The following is a 25,057-nucleotide window of genomic DNA, read 5'->3' on the forward strand; positions in this document are numbered from 1 at the left end:
GCCACAGGTAGGCATAAATACACCTGTATCCTCGGACCACCTGTCGATCCTCGCTCATGCAGAAAAATACCATCAGATTGAAACCCAGAGATTACTGGAACAAAACAGTTTCACAAAGGTCTGCTTTGTTACTGAGGGTTTGTTTTGGACCCGCAATTGTACTGCATTGCTAATAGGATTCCCTCTAAACTAGTTACAGACAAAGCGACCATTCTTCAAGAAGCCCAAGAAATGGATGGGGGAATGGGACTGCTGATTTTATTTCCCATGGTTTCATAGTTCAAACTAAGGCCTAAGAAAGGTTATTCAATGAATGACAACTCCTGGTGCCCTAAAAGTACTGCCGTTAATCCGATGTAAATTGGGCTTGGCAGTACCAAAGAAGAAGAAGGTAATAGCCCAATATGACAACAGCATAATGAAACAATATTTCTGTGCTAGAGCAGGAAAGTATTTTTTCCAGTCCAAATAAGAACATACTGCTCCCTCCCGTGTTTGGATTATTAAAAAAAAAAAAAAGCCCCTGCAGTTCCAGAACAAGCTACTCACATACCAAATATCATTGTAATCCATCGAGAGGTTCTTGAGTTATACTGACTACAAAAATTCGGAAACAGAACACACATAGACAGACACACACACACATACAGACACATCTAAAACAATATCTCCATTTTCATTTTTCACAATGGAGAAACATGCCTGTGTCTAGCGTCATTCTCTTGAGTCTTTTCAAACAAAACTGTGGAGGGAAAAATACTTCAGTTGCCAAAACGTCATCCCTCTTTGCCATACTTTTCTTTGTTCCTATTGTCCGTTGTTGAACATTATATTACCCTACAGGTGTTTCAGTATACATGTATCTCTGAAAACAAAGGATTCTACCTAGCCCCACAGGTATGTCCTTGTCTGTTAGAATGTCAGACAGGTGTGTCCCTTGTCCCACCTTTTGCCCCACCTGTGTAGAATGATTGACATTTGATATAACTTCACACAATAGCTGAAATTTTCCTGTAAGAAGACCCTGTTAGTTTCACATGACTAAGAATAAGCATATCTAAGTCCAACTGATGCCACATTTAGCAAGGTTTAGGGCTTGTTCTAAGTTGTAAAACACAGGCACTGGTCTAATAAGCCTTAAAAAGGAGAATGAATCTTTAATCAGCTTATTATCAGATTATTGGAAGCTAATCTTGTACTGGTCATAACAATAAAGGGTACATTGTACAGCTTTCTTGTGCTGGGAAAGTTTTGGGGAGCAAGAATGAATGATTGGCTAGCAATGTCTCACTTCAAGGTCAACAAATGCAATGTTTTCTGGTAACAGCTTTGTGTGATCTGGGAGTTGAACTCTCTTGGATGAGAGCAAGAAAGTTATACTGTACTGCACAGTATGCCCTGGAAAATGACCTGCAGTGTTATGTTTGATCCCTAGATGGCGCTAGTGACCAATCCCGAATGTACTCGAGATAACGAACCCAGTGACCTTGAAAGTGCTTGTCCTCAAAATTATACTGATTCCTACAAAATCTAAGGCTCATTTTCTGTCTTAAAGTCTACAAAAGGACTTCAAACAATATCTTAGGAATACGTTATGAAAAAAAGAAGCACTTTCTCCAGTGTAAGAGAGTGAACAGACAACATTTTCAAACAGAAGGCTTCCTAAAAAGTATGCCCTTGAGGTACTTGAGGTAAATCTTGACATATTTGCGACGGTTGTAATTTTGCTGGGATCTCTTCACCAGAAATTCATGACATAGCGAATATATGTTTCGTAGTGTACAACTATGACACTACAGAATTGTTTCAACCATGAACTTGAAGTAACACGAAATCTTTCTTTCCCCTTCTATTAAGTCCTCATAAATATAAACAACTTTACAGTTCAACTGACCAGGGGCTAGCCCGGTGCTCTGGAAGTGTGTTTGATTGTTAAAGCAGAGAATGTGGCAGATAATGCAGTCCTTTGTCCGCCCTGTCCACCTTAAGCAGACTGGCGCCTGCACCTGTTCTGCTACATCTACTTTATGCTCGTCACAAAGTTGAGGAGCTTCGTTTGATGGTTTAATTTTCGATGTGACCTCTCGGCCGCAATTTGAATACACAGCGAATATATATGCATTTCTAATGTTACAGTAGGACTACTATACTACAGAACTGTTCCAACCGTGAGCTTGACGTAACGCGAAAACCTTCTTATTAAGTCCTCATGAAAATAAACAAATTTACAGTTCAACTAACACTTCTGGAAGTGTGTTTGATTGTTAAAGCAGCGCAATGTGGCAGATAATGCGCTCCTTTGTCCCCCCTGTCCACCTTAAGCAGACTGGCGCCTGCACCTGTTCTGCTGCATCTACTTTAAGCCCGTCACGCAGTCGAGGAGCTTCAGTCGTTTTGTCAATCGCCAGAAGGGCGCCGTATCTCGAAATCGCCTGAAAATATACCCTACCACATTGAACTGTGACGTGCCAATATTTACCGATCACTGTTTTTCACAATTAATTGCTTCCAATCTCAGACTTGCATGCGTGACATGAAAAATCAAAATACTCCTAATGTTGACAGTTACAATATGTGCATATGTATCCTTCATATCAAGGCCATCTTTCATATCAACTAATCTCACATTTACTTGCACACAGATCAAAGAAGACATCAAAAATCAAAATACTAGTATTGTTATCATAACCGTGATATAGTTATGGTGCATATTAGGGGTGGATACCAGTTCGCTGGACCTGATTCGGACCTTTATAACATCCAAGAACCGAGTCCGAAAAACCTGAAAGCCAAAAACCCGAGGTTAAAAAAAAAACCTGAACAAAGTACAAATATTATTTATATTTTGTTTGATAAAAAGTGTTTTGACTCTCCCCTTTGACAAAAAAGGCATTTAAAACAAGTGCAACATTCAAATATCGAACACTGGTTTATTTTGAAAGTCTTCTCATCAAGAAACTTTTATAGTTGTGCGTGTCAGTATTAATTGTCTATGCATAGTATTGGTCTAATAAACCAAAAGATCAACTGGACAGGATCAGATCCAGGTTCAGGTCCGGACCTGAATCTAAATCTCTGGACCTAAACTTCGACTTGGACCTTATTAAGCCGAACCGGTATCCATCCCTAGTGCATATGAATCCTTCATCTAACAGAGTCACAAAGTTTTATATGTCATATGTCATAATGATAAACATCCTAAGCATCCATTTCCAGTTGCAAGCAAGTTTGATAACGTCATAATGATGAAAGAGACAGGCCTCTAATTAGTGTAAATCAACTCACCCCTCCAGGGTAAATACCGAAACAACAACACAAAGGGAGCAGACACGGAAATCACACCACATCCCTTTACATCTAATGACAACAACAGGCTATACCTGGCAAAAGCCATTGTTCGTTTTCCCTCCCTCTTCTTGAACAAAGAAAAAGGTGATACCGTAAATGCATTTAAGTTCGCATGGTTTTGATTCCGCATTAAGGGGGAAAAGGAGTGTTCGTGGTGGTTTGAAGTTCACGGCAGCCCTATAGTCACATACTGCTACAGTATTGGACAAAAATGTTCGCGGTAGTTTTAAGTTTGTTGTGAAATGGTCGCTACGAAAACGGCGAACATAAAAGAAACGCGAACATTTCTGCATTTACAGTACTTGGCAGAAGCCATTGTTCGTTTTCCCTCCCTTTTTTGAACAAAGGCAAAGGTTACTGTAATTTTTGTTTCTTTCACTGGAATTTTATGTTCACTGTTTTCACGGTCACCTCTGTACCATAAATTTATCATCAGCATGAAAAAAAAACTATAATTGCAATTATCTATGATTCCTTCACACATCTGTTCTGTAAATCACTTGCCGCCACCGTGAAGTTAAAGTTCAGTGAAAATGTCCATTTTCCTTCCACTGTGAAATTTTGATACCGTGAAGGTAAAGTGAATTACAGTATCCTTGACAGAAGCCATTGTTAGTTTTTCCTCCCTTTTTTTAACAAAGGAAGAGGCGATAACAGAACAGGTATGACGAAGGGCGGTGCAGCAAGGTGCGCACGAGTGACGCATGCAGGTGTAGCGTGTCACGCAAGCAGGGACGGGCAACAGGTGAAGCCTGGTGGGTTGCCAGGGGCAATGGGCGTGGTCGCTCAGGTGTGAAGGACAGGTGGTGGTGAACAGGTATTCACCAGGTGGGACAATGGTGGGTCGACAATGGATGATATCATGTCTGCTGTTTGCACCTGTGTTTGTAAGTTGGTTGGTTGGTGGATACAGTCAAACCTGCCCAAGAAGACCACTTAGGGGGTTGATAAAATCTGGTCCATGTGGACAGGTGGTCACTATAGACAGGATTCTTAACGCTGGTGTCAATGTGCAAAACTATGTAAAAGAAATGGCCAGGTGGTCCTTATAATGTAGAGGTCAAACCACATGTACAGTATAGCATCACACAAAATTATGAATGGACATTTATGTTTTGTTTTTGTTGTTGTCAGGCCATGGTAGAAATAACCATTTAATTTTGGGGCATAGGTACAAGTCAAGATCCAGGAATTTTTCAAAGGATTCCTTACCATTGTAAGTTAGGGAAAACCCCTAGCAGCTTTCTTTAAACTTGTGGACGTACCGACTGATAAGTATCTAATGCCAGCTCAGAAGAGGACTAGAAATAGTCATGCTTTTAAGTACCAGAGTTATCAGCCAAGGATTGATGTGTTCAAAAATTCGTATTTCCCGAGAACCATAGTAGAATGGAACTCGTTGTCATCAAGTACTGTAGGAGCTTCATCACTAAGTAGCTTTAAAGAACGGTTGCAGTCAGATATGCAAAAACTAGGTGTAACAGACCGTTCGGTGTAATATGACCAGCTGCTGCCGCGCCGCGTGCCTGCGAAGCTGGTGTGTTACGCCTAATGGCGGTTATACCGGCTATATAGATACAGATACAGATACAGAAACTGCAGATTCCAGCTACTGTGGAATTTGTATATCATGTTACTGTAGGATAAAAGTGGAGCGCAGAAAGAGGTGAAAGACAACAGATCCTTACTGACTGTGCCCGGTACATCGGAATCTGCTTTTTGTCCTATATTGGAGCATAATTTTGATTTTAACAGTATAACTATGAACACCATTGTTGTGGGTGGTCCCCAATGATAAAACATTAACCCAGTGATTCAGATTTTTTGCTTGGATGGTCTAAGTGGTTGAGACAAGGTCGGGAGAAAGGGCAAGTCACTTTCCTGTGCTAAAATCATGACCAACACTTTGTTAAATTCACCTGTAACATATTCAGCAACAAGACTTTCAAACATACTTTCACAGGACAAAAAATCGTGAGAAGATCAATACCATCCGCTGTAATATTGTACAAGTTTGCAGCATATGCGTGACAAAGAGGCTTGCCTGTAAATCCGACACACACCCCTTTCTGAAACCACCACCCCACATCAAAGCGACAAGATCGCTATCGAGCCTCGGACGATCGTCCATTTCCAAATGTCACATACCACAGGCTCCTATTGTTAACAGCTCTGTGAACCGGGGATGTTTTAAACGTTCGATAAGAACAAAGATATCTTTGTGAGGGAGGGACAGCCGGATTATATGCTTTAATAGACCAATTGAGAGTTCTTCTGCTTCATTTCTGCTGCACAATTCTGAATCTTTGGGTCCGACCAGACAACTAGAAACCACCTAATGGTGTAGCGCACCTGTTCTGTACATGATGTATTATATTATCTTTAGCTTCTCTGTCTATCTGTGTGTCTATCTGTGTGTCTATCTGTCTATCTATCTGTGTGTCTATCTGTGTGTCTATCTGTGTCTATCTGTGTGTCTATCTGTGTGTCTATCTGTGTGTCTATCTGTGTGTCTATCTGTCTGTGTGTCTATCTGTGTGTCTATCTGTGTGTCTATCTGTGTGTCTATCTGTGTGTCTATCTGTGTGTCTATCTGTGTGTCTATCTGTGTGTCTATCTGTGTGTCTATCTGTGTATCTATCTGTGTGTCTATCTGTGTCCATCTGTGTATCTATCTGTGTATCTATCTGTGTGTCTATCTGTGTGTCTGTCTGTGTGTCTGTGTGTCTATCTGTGTGTCTATCTGTGTGTCTATCTGTGTGTCTGTCTGTGTGTCTATCTGTGTGTCTATCTGTGTATCTATCTGTGTGTCTATCCGTGTGTCTGTCTGTGTGTCTGTGTGTCTATCTGTGTGTCTATCCGTGTGTCTATCCGTGTGTCTATCTGTGTGTCTGTCTGTGTGTTTGTCTGTCTGCGTGTTTGTCTGTCTGTGTGTCTATCTGTGTGTGTTTCTGTGATTCCCAACATAGACAATGCTAGCCTGGTAGTAACCGCTGACTCAATCTTTTCGCTTGCTAACCGCGGATTAGGAAGCAAAAAAGCCAGCGGCTACTACGGAGGATGGTACCCAGGCTATAGAACCAAGCCAAGGTCTCCAATTTCATATTCATAACTTCTAATAGTTGTACCAGCACGTGCCAAATGATGGAGGTAAACATATCATTACAGTGTTGGGTTTCATGTGGGCTATGGCCATTCTAATGGCATCAGTGACACTTACTTTATCACAGATGTTCAGATGTTTCCCGCCAAAATGGGAAGACAAAGAAATTGCTTCTAAACCGACAAAAACCCATTAACACCTTCACAACCGTAGAAGTAAGAGAGAGCAACAGTGAACAGGTGTTGTCTATACCTGTAGACTAGATGGACTGGGCAGAATGTTAGGAAGGGGGACAGAACAAAGCCTTCGTCTCTGACCTAATAATTGTACCAGCATGTCAGAAAATTTAAACAAGTCATGATATTCAAATGTTGGGTTTAGGACGGCCTAAGATCATTTGAATGATACCTGTCTTTCTTTCTAACTACATTCAGAAATGTCTGATATACTTGTAAATAGTAAATAATGATCTTATAATTGTACCAGCAGGTCAAAAAAATATAAACAAGCTATTATAATGTTGGGTTCAGGATGGCCTTAGATCATTTTTATTAGTAATACCTTTCTTTCTTTCTGAGATGTATGTATCTAGTAATAAATAGTACACAATGGAAGTTCGATTTTCCCGCCAAAAAAAGAAGACAAAAGAATATTGCATCCATACGGGCAAAAACCCATTAACGGCTTCAAAACTGCAGAGCAACATCGAACAGGTGTTGACAATACCTGACAGTGTGTAGCCAGACTGGGCAGAACATTAGAAACTTTCAAGGATAAAGCCTTCATTTTAGATCTAGTAATTGTGCCCGTATGTCTTGAGAATATAAACTGTGAACAGCTTACCAATAATGTTGCATTTAGGACAGCCTAATTCTAATGTTTCTTTCTGTCAGAAATGTATGTAACTACTTGTAAATATTGTGATAAAAGACATGTTCAATTTTCCCGCCAAAAAATGAAGACAAAGAAATTGCTCTCAAACCGAAAAAAAAACATTAACAGCGAACAGGTGTTAACAATACCTGTAGACTCGCCAGACAGCGCAAAACATAAAGAAGGAGGAATGTAACAAAGCCTTCATTTCCGATATAAAAATTCTACCTGCATGTCCTGAGAATATAAACAGCTTATCAAAAAATTTAATGTTGGGTTTAGGACGGCCCAAAATCATTTGAATGATACCTTTCTTTCGTTCAGAAATGTTTTGATTACGAGATGTTCAATTTTCCCGCCAAAAAAGGAATACAAAAGAATTGCTTCAAAACCACCAAAAACCCATTATCACGGGAGCAAGTGAGAGTAACAGTGAACAGGTGTTGACAATACCTGTAGACTCGCCAGACAGTGCAGAAACGTTAGGAAGGAGGTACGGAACAAAGCCGTTGTCTCCGATCCTACCATTGTCACAGCAGGTGCAAGACAGGCAGGCTGTCGGGCATTGTTCTCTTCACAAGACGAAACAAAGGTGTTTGTAAACACCTGTCTGCCATTGTTTCCAGCTCGCTTTCTCTATTGTCGTCCCGCCGTAGGTTACTGTAGGACACTGGAAAATTCCTTCATACAGTTTTTCTGACGTGATTGTTTGTCTGCTGAGACAAAACAATCACATGTCTTGTAAAGCACTTTCACTTTTTGGTGAACTCCGAAGCAACACTTCACATCTTGACTACTCTTAAGGGGTTTTCTTATCCCTTCTCTATTGTTGTCTTTCCATAGGTAGGACACTGGGAAATTCCTTCATACAGTTTTTCTGTCGTGATTGTTTGTCTGCTGCTGTGGTGAAAGTGTGTTACTGAGACAAAACAACAACATTATCTTGTAATGTACTTTCCCTTTTTGGTCAACTCTTAAGCAACACTTCACATCTTGACTACTCCTAAGGGGTTTTCATCAGACAAATACTTGTACACTGAAAAGTTAGAGATCCAGTCATTTAGCATACCTAATTGTAATGCTTGTTTATTAACGTTTTAAAAAAAAAGCAATCTTCTTTACTTCTGTTTGTTTAAATGTATTGTCTATAACAAAGTATTATAAACTGTTTATTACCTTCCTGGTGAAGGATAGATTTTCAGTAGCATTTGTAGCTCTGTGGTTGCACTAGCCAAAACTATCATGCAAGGAACTGTCCAGGGAGGAACAGAGGTCGACAATGGAAAAGATGGGACTCTTTTAATAATATCAGAGAATGGACAGGCATGACATTGCAGGCGAAACACTAAGAAGAACAGAAAACTGAGAAGGGTGGAGAAAATTGGTTGTCAGATCTTCTAAAAAAAATTCTATGATAAGGGATAGGAGAAGAAGGTTGAACACCGTGTGGCTTGCACAGGGCTCGAAATACTGAGTGCATGTGCACCCAGTGCACCCAATTTTGGAGCTGTGCACCTAATTTTTTACTGTGGGTGCACTGTTGCACCCAAATATTTTTGTATGGTTTAATGTGTAAAGGTATCACTGCACACTAGTAGACAGCATATTCTTGACATCTAAGTGTAAGAAAATAATAAAATCTTTGTTGTAGTACTTGTTTAAGATTTTGATGTTAGAATTTGAGTTCATTTCGATTTTGAAAGCTTCAAAACTGCGTGCTGAGATCGCGTGCCAAACGCGCATGGACTTCCTGGTCAGGCTAATGTCACCCGGTAATCTTTTAAATATAATGCTTTCCTTTATTTCTTCCGTGGTGTTGATTTTTTTTCTTCCCCAAGGTCGATGTTAATAACGCTGTGCTGTGGCCCTTATTCGTCACTAGTTAGTCTTATTGAAATTTTATTGAGAAAATGAATGCACCACAGTAAATTTGCACACATATTTTTAAAAAAATTACTTTGATGATTAATAAATACACTTTTCATTCGAATTCTTTTTATTGACTTTGCAAGTAAAATTTGAAAGCGTATCCCAATAATCACAGTGACCAATATTTATTTAGAAATGTAACGTACCATTGTTTCATGAATACAACGGAAATTATATATTTTCTAATGATATTCCATCGACAAATTTTCTGACTTTTGAAAATTGTCCGTAAGCTGAAAAAAAAAACATTCCATGAAGACTTTCCTATCTAGATTTTTTTTTAAATAATGAACAGCAGGTCTAGTATGTCATGGAAAAAAATGTCCAATTTTTTTAGGATGAAGGAAAGTGGAAGAAGCAGTACAAGTTCCAGGATTCCTGGAAAAAGAGGAGGCCATGGCTGAAGTACTATAAGAATGCGATGTGGTGCACGGCAGTTACATTCTACTTTATTTTATGTGGTGCACCCAAAAATTTTGCACCCAATTTTTAAGGTTGGGTGCACCAGTGCACCTATTCCCAAAACTGAATTTCGAGCCCTGGGCTTGCATAACTTCAGAGGCCACGGCTGGATTGTTGTGATTTCTGGTATGTGGTCAGGTCTTAGTCTTGTTTACCTCTGATTTAGAACCACCTGCTCTACCTGCGTCAGATCTGCCTAACTGTGCGACCAGGTGAGCTGACCAGGTGAGCCGCCCAGGTGTGACAGGTAGTTACTACTTAAGGACACTTCACTCCTGTCACCTGCATAACGTGGTAATTAAGGAGCCAGCGGGGTGGAAACGTCCAGGTTAGGACAGTCTTACACTGACAAGGCTTTGTGTGCACTTATCAGGGTCTACAGAAGAAGAAATTTATTGCACGACAATTGTACATGGTACATGGTATAAAGTATGGCAAGAATGTATGCCTGTGCACCCTCTCCACGACCTTGTTCCCCTCCAACGTTCGACTGCTACAGGCAGACAGCCGAGAAACAGAAACACTTACACCCTGCCATCAGCCAGGACTCAGCGACTAAACAAGTCATTCCTGTACTGTGCCATAAGACTCTATAATGAAAATGCCTGACCCACGGCTGTCCCGTTTTGGTTTTGATATGAATGTGTAAATGTAAATGGTATATATCATGTGAAACTGTATTGATTTTAAAAGGAACGCTTGTAAAAATCGGAACACAATTCAGGGAGGCGTTAGCTAATCCCTGCTCTTGTACGATTTGCTTTGAATTGAATAAACTTGACCCTCAAGAATTCTTAAACATAATACAAAATAGAAGTATAGAATAAAACTTACCATCCTAATTACTAATACAATAAGGGCTAGCATACATTTTTGATATAGTGTTAGAATCAAGTGGGGCTAATCATTAGTTTGATAAGACCTCCTTTCCCTCCTTTCCACTAGACGGCAATCAATAAGCGTCCAAAAATGACTTTGTGTGACCCTTCATTTATTATTGGAAAATGATGCATGTGTTAAAGTATGATCTAGAAGACAACAAAACACACACAAAATTCTGATGAAACAAGAGTAAATAAATTAAGACCGGTACGACATTGTAAACTGACAACTTGTTGGCCGTTATTTATAGTGATGAAAAAATACTGTATGACAGTTTACACTGACACAACTTCCTTCCTTCTTTCTGCCTTTCTTTCTTTCTTCCTTCCTTCCTTCCTTTTTTCCTTCCTTCCTTCCTATCTATCTCGTTCTTTATTTAGTTTCGAACACTGCATTGTCTTAATCCACATATTTTTCAACCTTCCTAGATGGTTTCGGCTCAGACACAAGTCCAGACCAACATGCACTAGTCTGCTGTTGGCTTCAGAACTGTCAGGTGTACCTCAAGTCGAGAACTTTGCCTTTGTGTCTTCCACCCATTTTGTGCAAGGCCAGGTAGAGAACACCTATACACAAGCTGAAGGTCTTAAGAAGTTCGACAGGTGTTCTAATCACCGGGTGGGTCCCAAGAATGCAACAAGTGACATTTCAAGATGTTTCATGGCAGCAACAATAAGTGTTACCCCAAGCAAGGACAATAGCAAGGTCGGGCACAGTTAAGCAAAAAAGCCCATGTTGCCCAAATTTGCAGGATTAGCGTAAACTGACATTTTTCTGTGTACACTTGAAGCTGTGCTGTTCTTAAGTTTTTTTTTCTCTACTTCAAGCAGTAAGCTATCTGTACACCTTAATAGCTTGAAACTTGAAGGTCTCAAGGAGTCCAACAGGTGTCTTATAACAGGGTGGGTCACAAGAATGCAGCAAGTTGCATTTCAAGATATTCTGTGACAGCAACAATAAGTCTTAGACCAAGCAAAGACACTTGTCATGTCTTACACTAATAATAATATAGCTCTGTAGTCTGAAAAGGCCTTTTTTTCTCTACCTGAAGCTACACTCAGCTATTATGTACAGCCTAACTGCATACTACAGTATCACACACAAAGTACATCATGTTGAGACATAAAAGGGCATAAACAAGATCTACCCACATACCAAATATCAAGACGGCATTCTCGAGTTACCATGTACATACATACATGCACACACATGCACAAACACGCACACCCGAAAACATAATCTTCTTGGTAATTATAGCAACCAATTGAAAGTTGAAGGTCTGAGAAGTCAGACAGGTGTGTTACTTACAGGGCGTACCCTCTAATGTAACGAGTGGCATGTTTCGTGTAAGCTGCTGTTTATGAGGTAAATCCTAGCCCGAGCAAGGACAGACCACGGAGACCTGTCCTTGGCCAAAGGGAGTCAATGATGGGTTAACGTCTCAGGCGAACATCTAAGAGGCAATCCTGGTACTAGATGTTACTATCCTGTGAAACATGAACATGTGTTACCGGTACTTTTGTTTGTCTTTCATAAAAAAAGAAATAGAAGCTTCAACTAGAGACGTCCCTCGGACAGGACGTTAACTGGAGGTCTTGTGTTTGAGGAGAGCCACACCTCAAGCACATAAAAAAACCCACCACACTTATCAAAAAGAGTATGGGGTCCTTCCCGGTGTGAGTTGATCAAATAAATCTGTCCGGATATGCAGCTTGTACTGTTCAGTACACAAACCTGGTGTTTTACGCCATTAGGCAGTTTGCAGCTGGGTATGTAATCTTATACAGTAATACAAACAAGCAAAAGCGAGAAGGGAACACCATTTATTGAACACAAGTTACTGAACTACACCTGCCCACAACCACAGTGCAGAAAGCCTGTTGTTCTGTGGGGGTCGTGACCTGACCTTTGCGAGGAGTTCCGCCCCTATGCCTTGCACCTGCTGTTTCAGGGCTGCATACTAATGACTGCTGCGTGGAAAAGAAGTTGTCTTTCTGATAACTCGTGAGCACCTCTCTTTCTGTGGTCGTACTTCTGCTTCTGGGCTCCAAGTTCTGCAAAGACATACTGCAAATGCAAAAATGTTCGCGGTGATTTTCTATTCACGGTTTTCACTGTAAGCTCTTCGCCGCGAACTTAAAACCATCGCGAATACTCTTATTTTCTCCCTACCGCGAAATAAAACCATGCAAACTTAAATGCATTCACATTATCTCAATCTGCAAGAAGGCAATCAGAGATGGCAGACTTCACCCCTTATGCCCAGACCCCTCCAGTCACACAGAACAAAATAGGAGCAATGGGTATATATGGCAATTTGTATGCATTTTGTATGTTAGGAACTGTAGAAACAGACTGAGAGACACACACACACACACACACTAACACACACACAGACATACACACACACACCAGACACATACATATAGACCCACACACACATATATATGCACACACACACACACACACAAACACACGTACATTCACACACACACACACACACACACACACACACACACACACACACACACATAAACATGCACACACAAACACACGTACACGTACATGCACACACACACACACAAACAAACACACACACGCTCTCACACACACACACACACACATATATACACACACTCACACAGACACACACTCACGCGCACACACACGCACACACTCACACAGGCCAGTTAAAACAATCATCTCCTTTCAGGGAAAGTAATAAATTGAGACAGACTCGAGGAGAGCCCTCCAGCGCGCTGATCAGCCCATGGTGTACACATAGCGTGATAGCTGCCAATTTTCTTCATTATGCCATTAGAGATGCTCGTTAAATATAACAGGGAGGGGGTCTAACGAACTGAAAAACAGTCGGGGTCAAAGACCTAATAATCGCTCAGTAACATGATAAATATAGTTTTGACAGTTTTCACCACAATCTGACAAATCAGTTTCATCATTCTTAACTATCTTCAACTTTAGTTGCTGTGTGATTGTTTGAAAAAATTCATGTACCTCAGCTTTTTGGTGCTGTTGATTTAGGTACGTAAAACAACTTATAAATCAAGAAATCCCTCTGTTTTGACGTAGACCTCTTAATAAATCTTTACATCCAAAATGTCTGAGAAGTGAGAAAATTAAGTGATGTGCCCTTAAGCAAGGACAGGTGTTTTGATATTGGAAAACGAATTCCACACTTTACATACTTATACATTAACAGCATAACAACATACTTACAGACTATACATTATCATAGCGTGGTTTGAACTTATCATGACATTTTGTATAGAAATGACTAAAAAAATTGAGTTTCAAAAATCCTATTTTCGGGCCCTAATATTGCTTTGGGCCCCTTTAAGCAAGGACAGGTGTTTTGATATTGGAAAATGAGTTCTACACTTTACATACTTATACAACTACAGCATAACAACATACCTACAGACTATAATGTTACAGGCAGACAGCTGGGTTGAGGTACTTGTCCCCAGTATGGCTATGTCCCCACCTATTACCCATTGTTCCCATGTGGAGACATCTGCCTGGTGAACAATGGAGACAGTCTACCCGCCACACCTGTCACCCGCTCGCTACAATTGTCACAATTACTAACAGGTGACACTCCTGTCGACACACACCTTTTGTTACATGTCACGCAGAGCAGATTTTGGGTTTGATCATGAGATTTCTGATCTAAGAAGAGTCTCAGATTTTAAGATTACAAGATTAAGTTCTTTAATAACATCGCATCCACTGTTTCCCTATGCTTTTCTGTAAAAAGAAAATCCTTTTCATCATTTCAAGTCTATGTTCCTGAAAGTAAGACATCCAGGTTATAAGATTACTTCAGATAACAGTTTACTTAACCAAAATCTATCAAGTTGCTTGAGCAACTGTTATATTGCGTATATATATAGTTATATATGTCTACTTCTTTATTCTTTAGATACATTTCGATTTTCTACATTTAAATAGTCTGTGCACATTAGTTTTGTCATACATGAACTATCAACTGAACACTGGCTGGAATGTTAAAACCTGTCAGTAGCTGCTTTGAGTGTTTTGTCTTCTGCATTTTGCAGTTTTGAAATTTGGCAAACAAAGATAATTTACAAGCTTCAACAACGGCCGAAATTAATGAAGCATGTTAACGACTGGGCTGACCTTCACTTACAGAAGCGTCCCTGGCAAATGTCACGCAAATCATAACCTTTCTTTCTTTTCTAAATGCAAGACTATTCAAAAAGAAGAAGGGAATTCTTCAAATCAAATAATTAGACTCTCCCATGTGAAGTGGCTAAAGTTATGAATGAGAAAGTGAATGTTAGAAAGATTCACCTATAGTCTCAGTCTCTAGATAATGTTAAACGAAAAAACACTCATAAATTCAGGCCTTCTAGGCATTTAGTCTGACTATGATGAAGGCCAATTTTCAGGTTATGGGACTATTCAAAACTATAAAAGTAAAAATGACCTCCCTGAAAATTCTATAGATACATATAACATTACAGGGTAACTGTGACAACTGAAGTCTTTCTGAGAAAATACAGATACACACATGAATGTGGTAAAGATCAATCCCAGAAGAACTGACTAATAAATCAGGACCCCCCCCCCCCGCCAGGATTCAGTCTGGATCATCATTTTTCACCGTCTTGCCTGAGTGTGGTGACTAAGTGATTTTGTGAGTAATTTTATGTGATAGTAAAAATGACAGTTAAAAATCAAAAACATTCAGTAACAGACCTTCCACAGGGACCTTTTGCACAGTAAACACCCCCATACCAAATCTCTACTCTTCACTACTCAGATCTAGAAATTTAAGACAATTGCGAATCTTTGTTTCACCCATCTTTTTTTTTTTTCACAAGTCAGCATCAACATTACACACCCCCATTCCAAATCTCTATTCTTCATTTTCAAAGATCTAGAAATTTCATATAACTGCAAATCTTTGTTTTACGCATCATTCCTTTTTTTTCACATGTTCTTGTCAGTTTTGGGGTGCTAAAAATATGTCACCTATAAAATCAAGTCAGGATAATATCTATGCCCGAACATGTGTTCCCCAGGGATCTCATACACAGACAGCAAGTCCAGCATAACAAATCCCTAACATACCACCATACCGCAAATCAATTTTTTTCCAGTATTTTGTCGACTGCTCCACCCTATAATTATCATCCTATTGACAGGGTGCGTTGACGTGTCGTATCTTACCTGCGCGACAGGTTGCTCCTACGCACGGTTAAACCGCTCCCAAATGTCAGGTGTACACACACTGCACCTGTATTGTCTGATCATCATCACACTGTCATGTCTTGATTTTTAGCAGTATCAACCAGTATCTACTTGAATCTTAGTATCTACATCACGGCTGTCTCCAGGACCCGTCCCTCTGTTGGTCCCAGGAGACAGAGATGCTTGTTGAGACGGAAAAAATTTCACCCATCGGTGCAAAGAATCTGAACTTGATGATAGGACATTGATGAAACTGTATTTTTGCAATTTTAAAATGACAGACTTAACAACCTTAGATCTAAGGTCTAAGATAAGGGTGTATCCCAAAGAATGACATACAACAGAAGATTCTCTTGATCATGACTTTTATAAAGTGGAAAGCTGCAAACAAAACAAGTCCTTCATCTTACAACTTACAATGTTGCAATCCACCATGTCACTCTCAGCATCTCCTGAGTTAAAAACTGGACAAAAACCTCACTCTTATGAACACAAAAGTTTAAGAGATTCATCCACCCCCATCCTCAAATCTCTGATACACCAGCATGTCCCAAACCAATCTGTGCTGTATTCAGTTGACCGTCCTACCCTATAATTATCGGCTCGTTAGTGAGCCGGTTGACGTGGCACAAAGACTCCACTGTTGTCTGTGCCGTCATCGCACCGGCGCGACAGGTTGTTCCAACGCACTCCCAAATGTCAGGTGTACCTGTGCGTTACCTGTATTGTCTAACGATGTTTTGATTTTTAAAATCACTGACAGGTCTCTTCATTAAAACTGGGCAGATTCTGGTCTAAAAATTCAGGCAAACAATGGAATACTGTAAATGCAGAAATGTTCCCGCCGCCCTTCGTCATACGTGTTCTGTTATCGCCTCTTCCTTTGTTGAGAAAAAGGAGGGAAAACTGCCAAGTACTGTAAATGCAGAAATGTTCGTGTTTGTTTTATATTCGCGTTTTTCACGGCGACCGTTTCACCGCGAACTTAAAAACACCGCAAACATTTTGTCTAACACTGAAGCAGTACGTGACTATAGCGCTGCCGCAAACTTAAAACCACCGCGAACACTCCATTTTCGCCTTAGCCTGAAATAAAAACCACGCGAACTTAATTGCATTTACAGTACCTGGCCATTGTGACAACCTTATGGTGGTCCCTTAAATTATTTTTCCCATTGACACGCATTACGAACCCTGTCCACATAGACCAGATTTTATTGGTCCCCCAGGTGGTCTTCTTAAGCAGGGTAGAAAGAGATCTAGAGAGAGAGACTGTCTTTGAAAACAAGCCACCCCCATACTTAAGTCAATGATATATACGACATTTGAACAAACCAATCTTCACAGTACTCTGTCGATTGTCCCACCCTACAATTATTGGCTTGCATCGTAGCCACGTTGACGCGAAACAGGTTTGACCAACGCACATTCAAACATCAGGTGTACCTGCACCTGTATTCTCTGCTAATCACTTTGATAGTTTTTTAATTGCAGATCCACATAACATCATTCTGAAATGGAGGAAACCAGTATCTGAAGACCAAAACTTGAACTCAAAGATTGGCAGGACTACAGAGCATGGCTCTCTGATCTCGACTTTGTTAAAGGAGACAACTGAAAACTAAACCTATGATATACCACCATACCTCAAACCAATTTTCGGGGTACTTTGTTGACCGTCCTACCCTATAATTATCGCATGTCTGACGAGACCCCTTGACGCGATGCGGGTTTATCGTACGTACGTACAGTTGAGCCGGTGCCAAATGTCAGGTGCGCGCCCGCTGCATCTTGCATTGTCTGATAATCACCCTGTCCCCACAAGTAGGACACAGACAGGTCCCTAACAGGGAGGGGCAACCGGGTACAGGGCTCAAAATAAACACATGCAATTTGCATGCCATTTTTAAGACTTGTATGTGAAAATATTCTGAACATACAAATTTTGCGATGGTTTTATGCTCACGGTTTTCACGGTGAAATCTATACCGCAATCTTAAAACCAGCGCAAAAAGTTGTTTCTTTGTGGGACTGTAGCGCTACTGTTGTTTCAAAGGTGAACTCAAAACCACTGTTAACACTCCATTTTCTTCCTACCACGAAATTAAATCCCCGTGAACCTTTTCTGCATTTACAGTATTCTGAACATGCAATTTTGTATGTGGAAAATATTCTGTCATGTTTGCACTGCAGAAATGTCATACTCGATCATGCTGCATCCCAAGGCTTGCATTGGGCTAGTTCATCTCCTTACAAGGGCATTTATCTTTCATGGCCTAAAAATCCTTTGAAACAAATCAATTCCTTCCTTGTTACAAATTCTTATTTGTTTGTTTCTTACCTCGTTTTTTGACAGACAAGGACGACGTGGCACTGGACTCAAGTTTTTCATAACTTATCTTAACAGTGCCACGTACAGAGAACAGTCTTGAACCCATTTTTACACTTGGGTGGAGTGAGGAAAGTGTAAAGTGCCTTTCCCAAGGGCACAACATCGGTGGCGTCAGGGGGATTCGCTTGGTCCTGGGCCGAACACCCGCCGTTACGCCACACGACCCCACAAATTTCAAATTAGTGAAGTATATTTAGGAACACATGATTCATCATGAATATGAGCTTTGGACGTAACACTTGAGAGTCAGAGTAGAATCCTTGTCACACTAGAGCAACTACAAGTATCACACTCGGGTGCACCTTACCTGGCACAGGTGAATCACCTGAGCACAACACAGACTACCTGTTCAGCCCACCTGACGTTTCACCACGTCAGAACTCACCTATTATGGGCGAAACTGCCATAATTACCTGGGTGTTACCGCGTAAAACCACAGTACACAATCGACTACTACTGTCTTCTGCGCACATATACGTCAGTTATACACACAGGCGGGGCCAAAACGAGATGCAGAGATTTCTTATCTTACAGTGTTATCAAAGCTGTTATCTAGACATTCCTAGGTGAACATGTCTAATCTCAGCTTATAGGATTTACAGCATACATGTACCTGTACCTGTACCTGTCTGATAGCGTTGTGTCTGTGGGAGGAAAAAGACACACCAGAACACATCACTTAGTTTGCATACAAACTAGCCATTTGTGGTCTCATGAATAAAATCATATAAAGTTCAGTTGTGATTAAGCCATGAGATAATATATGCATGTATGAAGTGTTCTCTGAGATTAAGATCATAACAATTATAGATAAGTATGTGTGGTATGAACCAACAACCTACAATGTGTGAAGATTTCTTTTTAAAAATTTGGATTTGTCAATGTTGAAACTGCAGCATAGACAGGCATACTAGGTGCATAATATTATGCACTTTTGTGCACCCAAAATTGGACCTGTGCACCTGATTTTTGACCAGTGCATCTAGATATTTTTGTAGACTATAAGGCCTCACCATTTTAATTTCTTGGTTAAAGGAATTCTAAAAAAAATGCTAGATTGGAAAATCAACAGGAAAACAGAATCTCAGAGGAAAGTTTGTACTTTGGTGCACACAATTTCAGGGAGTGGACAGGGTCAGGCGCAAGTTTTCACCCCAGCCTTCTGTTTTCATGATTTTTTTTGCTAAGTCAAAAAAAAATTCCAAAAAAAATATGTTAACCAAGAAATTAAATTGGTGTGGCCTAAAGGTACTATTGTACAGTTATAGAATATTCTTGAAATTTATGTATCAGTACCAATATAACCTTTGTTGGACTCTGATGTATTTTGATGTAAGCATATTGAAGCACTTAATAGTAGAGGCAGCAGGGTTTGATTTACCTTATTCAATGTTGTGTACCTGAAATTCTTTCTGTGCACCTGCATTTTTTTATCAGGTGCACCAGTACAACTATTCCCACAACTGAATTTTGATCAAAGACAGGTGAAGGTTGAGACCCACAGGTGAGATTGATAGTGCTGAGGTCCGAGGTCACACCTGTCTCCTGTAAGGCACGTCAGTACACGCCTCACCTGTTCCACAATAGGTTATCAAGTCCATCACAACTATAAATATCTTCTTAATCAAAGTTTGAACTGTAATTGCCAACACAAAAATTGGACTTACCCAAATTTTCCACTAAAGCTCCGGTCTTTGTCCAGTCAAAGACTGGAGATGATCAGTCAAAAATTTGGGTAAGTCCAATTTTTGTGTTGGCAATTTTCAGTTCAAACTTTGAATTCAGACTTCTACCAACATAGAACTTTCAAGTATGAATATCTTCCTATCTCCAACTCTCCCTTTTAAACCTACTGATAAACAAGGTTGAGATCTCTGTGAGGTTCGTTCCTTTTTATTCCTTCCAAGTTCCAGTTATATTCCTTCCAAGTTCCAGTTATTGCTTCAACTTCAACACAATGTAAAGCCTGGACTGCCCGACCAGTTAGAGCCTATGACTACAGGCTAGCTGTGGGGACAAGGACAGAAACACTCTATTAGACTACATAACAGGACACTAAACACAAATCACAACTTATGAAAGTTAGGTACTAAAAATATTCTAACAGTTCTACTTCTACTTTCCAATTGTTTATTGTGTTCTGCTTTTGTTTATCAAATATTATCATTCTAGATTTGTTTCTTTCACTTCTCTACTTTCATATTTGTAGTTACTGTAGTAGATTTTTCTCTTCTTCTTCCATCAAACGTAAAGTGTACTGCTTGAGACAAAAGGTAATGCTTGAAGCAAAGATTCATGCTTTTCCGATAGCTAATAGTGTAATGCTTCTTTACTGTGTGGATAACCTGACCCTAGTTAGTAGATTCCCCATTAGATATGGACATTTATCTCATACCTACATGGTTATCAAGTCCATCTCAACCAACATGAATCTTATCTTCACTCCTCATCTAAAATCCTTCGATCGCTTGTGACTTGATTGATGGTTGTGTCATTGATAGTGATGGGAACAGATCTGAAAATATTCACCCCTGTACAAAGGAAGGCTATAGCCATTAGGCAGCCACCAGCACATTGCACATTTTTTGTATTGTTGTTGTTGTTTCATTTATCAATAGTTAGCTTAGTTTTGTACCTTTTTTTACTACCTGTTGGTTCTGAATGTGAGGGCTGTTGTGAATTAGGATTTTACCATGGTCAATACTGACCGACGGAGGCCATATATACGTTGGTTCTGAGCACCATCATCACCACCAGCCGAACTTAGGCGAGCACCTCTTTTCCCCTGGGCGTTATACCTTATGTTGGGTTTTGCCCAGTATTTCACAGAAGTAGAGGACCATTACAGCCAACTTTTTTTGAAAAACGGTGAAAACTTGAACCAAAGCTCGATCAACATCATAACAATGACGTCTTTACCATATCTGGTCATTATCAAAACCCTTGCAACTTGACAGGTATCAAAGAGGTAGTACAATTTGCCCGAGGCTCTGCTTGAAAGCGATGGGTAAAAATATACGCAGAAGAGAGTTCTGGTATTGTCTGTATGACAATGTTAATGAGGGGTGTGTGATGTGTTAGAGGGTGCAGCAAGTCAGTCATACGGCAATAATTACAGCTATAGGTTATGTATGAGTTTATCCACCAGTCCTCTTTCGTGAAAAGACAAGTAACCGCAAACACTTATTTAAGAATCTGTTTCTGTTACATACCCGGTGAACTGCCTTATGGCATAGCACACCAGGTTTGTACTGTAGAGTACAAGCTGCATATCCAGACAGATTTATTTGATCCACTCACATTGATGTGTGGTAGTCCTCAAACACGGGACCTCCATTTAACGCCCTATCCAAGGGATGTCCCTAACTGAAGCTAGATACTCATTTTCACCTGAGTGAAGTGAGGAAATTTGTGTAAAGTACCTTTTCGAAAGGCACTTTAAGTGTTTTAGTATTGATAGCCACTGTGGATATTCTAACAGTGAATATCACCGCTGAAAATGTGCATTTTTCAACACTAAGCTTGATGGAGGAAAAAAGGAGTGCAGATTTATCCCAGATGTATTGATAAAATGCACTCGAATTTTACAAATTAACATTGAGTTCAAACCTTCAGAAATTAAAAACATTTGGGCAGGAACCTATGTCTGGCCTTCTCCATGCATGTGGGTGATCGAAAACACGTGGGATTGGACCTCCACAACCTCTTGGTCCAGAGGCAGGATCACTAACCGCTTGACTACGATAAAAATGTATGCTACAACGCATGCTCTGATGGACAGAATGAAATTCTTTTGAAATGAATGAACAAATGAACGTATGAAGGAATGAACGCATGAAGGAATGAACGTATGAACACGTGAACGAACGTAGGAGAGAACGAACGAATGAATTTCTGTCCCATCAAGACAGAGAGACAGATCCTGGAGACAGCCCTGTGTCTATAATCTCCATCAACGTACCTTTGGATTTCTTTTTCCCCTTCCCGTCTGTGCCGTCCGCTGCCGTGGGCGGGGTGAATGGGGGCGAGGCAGGTTTGGATGGCCAAATTAATTTCTTTACTGGATTAATGAGATGTGTAATCTTCTTCAACGTACCTTTGGATTTCTTTTTCCCCTTCTCGGGTGCGGGGGGTGCGGTGAACGGGAGGCAGGTCCGGATGAGCGCGGCGATCCTCTCGGTCTCCTCGCGCCGCGTGCAGTACACGATGATGGAGTCCAGCTCCTCAAACCGCCGTCCCTTCAGCAGGCTCACCAGCGACTGCAAAATTAAAAGATTTAATGTCATGGTTCTTTGTGGCAAATGTGCTCGATGTTGGCGCATTGGCAACCAAATCCACAGTCTGTTTTTTGGCACACTGTTTAGACAGATTAGCTGAAGAGGCTTGGTGGGCGTCACTCCACCGTCATGGTAGGAATATCATGTTAAGTGACTTTCCTAAGGGCACAACGTCGGGGCATGGTCAGCATCAAACCCGAGACCTATTGGTTCTGAGTCCAACGCTCCAACCTTGCACCACACAAATGCCACGACGTCACCAGCGACTGCAACAGGAAACAAAGTGTTACTCCCGATTAGGGTTCTGTACCTAAACAATTTCAGGTGCAGGTACAGCAGTTAACGTACAGTACCGCAAACTGACGACCCTTCGGCAGGCTCACAAGGGACTGGAGCAGGGAAAATATCATCTCGATGCAATTAAGTTTCTCATCTCATCCATCCCTTATTCTAACTATTTGACTGTTGCAGCACTACAGAAGATCTGGCAACCAGTTTTCAATGAGGAAAAAAACAGCTCTTGTATCTTGTACCAGCCCTGAAAAGATTAGAAGATAGCCATGCCTACAAGTACCACAGCTAACAAACCAGGATCGAGGTGCTCAAAAGTTTGTTTTCTAATAAAAATATCTTCGAGTGGATCTCGTTACCTCTAGCTTTAGCTTTAAACAATACTTGCAGCTAGATATGCAATAGTTAAGTATAACAGGTCGTTCAGTGTAATATAGCAAGTTGTTGCCACGCCGCTTGCCTGCAAAGCTGGTGTGTTTCATGGTTGTGCGGTCTATACAGATACAGAACTTTTTCTTGAATTTGAGAATTCTACATATCCTCTTCACCAACCCAAACACAACAAACACTGGCGAACACATACTAGTAATCTCCCTGCCACAATGACAGTGCCCCCTCCCCCGTCACTGTGATTACCTGACATTGTGCACAGGTGATTACACCTGTTGGTCTGGACAGGTAGACACGTCAAGACCCCTGCCACAGAGAAACCTTTACTTCTCAGGTGTCCTTAAGAAGTCCAGCCAGGTGTAAGGATCTATTTTCAAGGGTGATGAGGCAACATCAATTTATTTCTTTGGTTCTAAAAAAAAAAAACATTTTTAAGTGAAAATTAAAAGAAAAAGGAGGAAAACTTGTATCTGATTATATTGAAGTTCTGATGAACCAATTGAACCAACTTAGAATTGTCTTCACGTCATTAACATATCAGTTCAGAGTTTTGGTTTGTATTTCGACACTGTTGACAACATGCAATTAGCCTACGGGCATGAATTTGCAATAAACTATTTAAAGCTGGTAAAGTCAGACTTTCCTTTAGTCACTGACGAAAGACCTGACCATTTCCACATTTCATCCAGTTGCTTGAGTAACTGTTACCTTGTCTGACAGTGTACGTAGCAGAGCTGTCTCCAGGACCCGTCCCTCCATCCCGGGACAGACATCTACATGTTGTTCCGTCCCCAAAATTAGAATTCGTAAGCGCTTGAAATGACAGATCTAAACATGAAAATCAACAACATGGGGTCCGAAACAATGAGTGGAATGGAAAACAATTTAAAGCTGGAGACAGCCCTGGTACCAAGGTACAGACTTTTCCCTCAGATTCATGTTGACCTTCCATTCCAGCGGTATAATGAGAACGAGCTTAATTGGTGTGGCCTTACAGAGATCCACACAGAACAATCAATTACTGTAAGTCCAAATGTCAGGAGTCCATGTCTGTAGTAGAGCCATTGTTAGGTACAGACTCTATTGTGTGTGTCCCCTTCAGGGCAACTTAGTGCAAATTCCTCCACTTCTGCCAACTACACCCAATAAAAGGCACCTTTAAAAGACTTTTCCTTATGTAAAATCATTGCGTCTTAACATGTTGTAAAATCATGATTTCAGCTTATTTTGATATACACATGATGTAGGTATGGAGCAAATGGATAGATTTCTGACAGGTGTGCCACTAACAATGGCAGTGACTGTTACGAGGCGGCAGGTGTAAAACGTGTAATGTCACACCTGTTTACAACTCATTAAACTTCTATTTAAGTCTTCTGACCTCTACTTGGTTGAAGCTACTTGGTAGCTTTTCTAATTGAGATATTTTTACATGAGTTTCTACACAACACTCCAGCAATGTTTGTATCAAAAATCTGTTGGTTGTTGTTGTTGTTGACTACAAAGCCATTTTTAGGAAATGTACATCATAATCAAGACTAGGGCACAGTATTGGAAGGCAGAGTCCAACCCTCTCCTTCAACCACCTTTTACCCCCCCCCCACTCTTGCTATCTTCAAGTCCAACGCTAAAATTGATTTTATAAGTAAGCCTACTTTTTCCTAATTTGGTGTCCTTTTCTTTTGCTTAATAGTAGTCCACTGTTTATTAGTATTATTTACTTTGTTAAGTAGCAGTCCACCGTTATTACTTTGTTTAATACTTTTCATTTACTCTATATTCATATCTATGTATGATTTATCAAGTTATGGTAAATTCTTTACTGTATTGTTCTCATGACCCCTATATTGTTTCATTTTGTTTATCATCCAA

The 25,057-nt window shown here is 40.4% G+C and overlaps 1 protein-coding gene across 1 annotated transcript in view; it reads right to left on the bottom strand.

Moving 5' to 3' along the window:
- Window positions 1-25,057, bottom strand: part of LOC136438311 (ATP-dependent DNA helicase Q4-like) — a 34,405-nt gene that overhangs the window by 7,529 nt on the left and 1,819 nt on the right. Inside the window, exon 3 of the mRNA XM_066433073.1 lies at window positions 22,324-22,486. Coding sequence (XP_066289170.1) covers window positions 22,324-22,486 — 163 coding nt within the window. The remainder of the gene's footprint in view (window positions 1-22,323; window positions 22,487-25,057) is intronic.

The sequence above is a fragment of the Branchiostoma lanceolatum genome, chromosome 7, assembly GCF_035083965.1.
Source record: "Branchiostoma lanceolatum isolate klBraLanc5 chromosome 7, klBraLanc5.hap2, whole genome shotgun sequence".
NCBI classification, from domain to species: domain Eukaryota; kingdom Metazoa; phylum Chordata; class Leptocardii; order Amphioxiformes; family Branchiostomatidae; genus Branchiostoma; species Branchiostoma lanceolatum.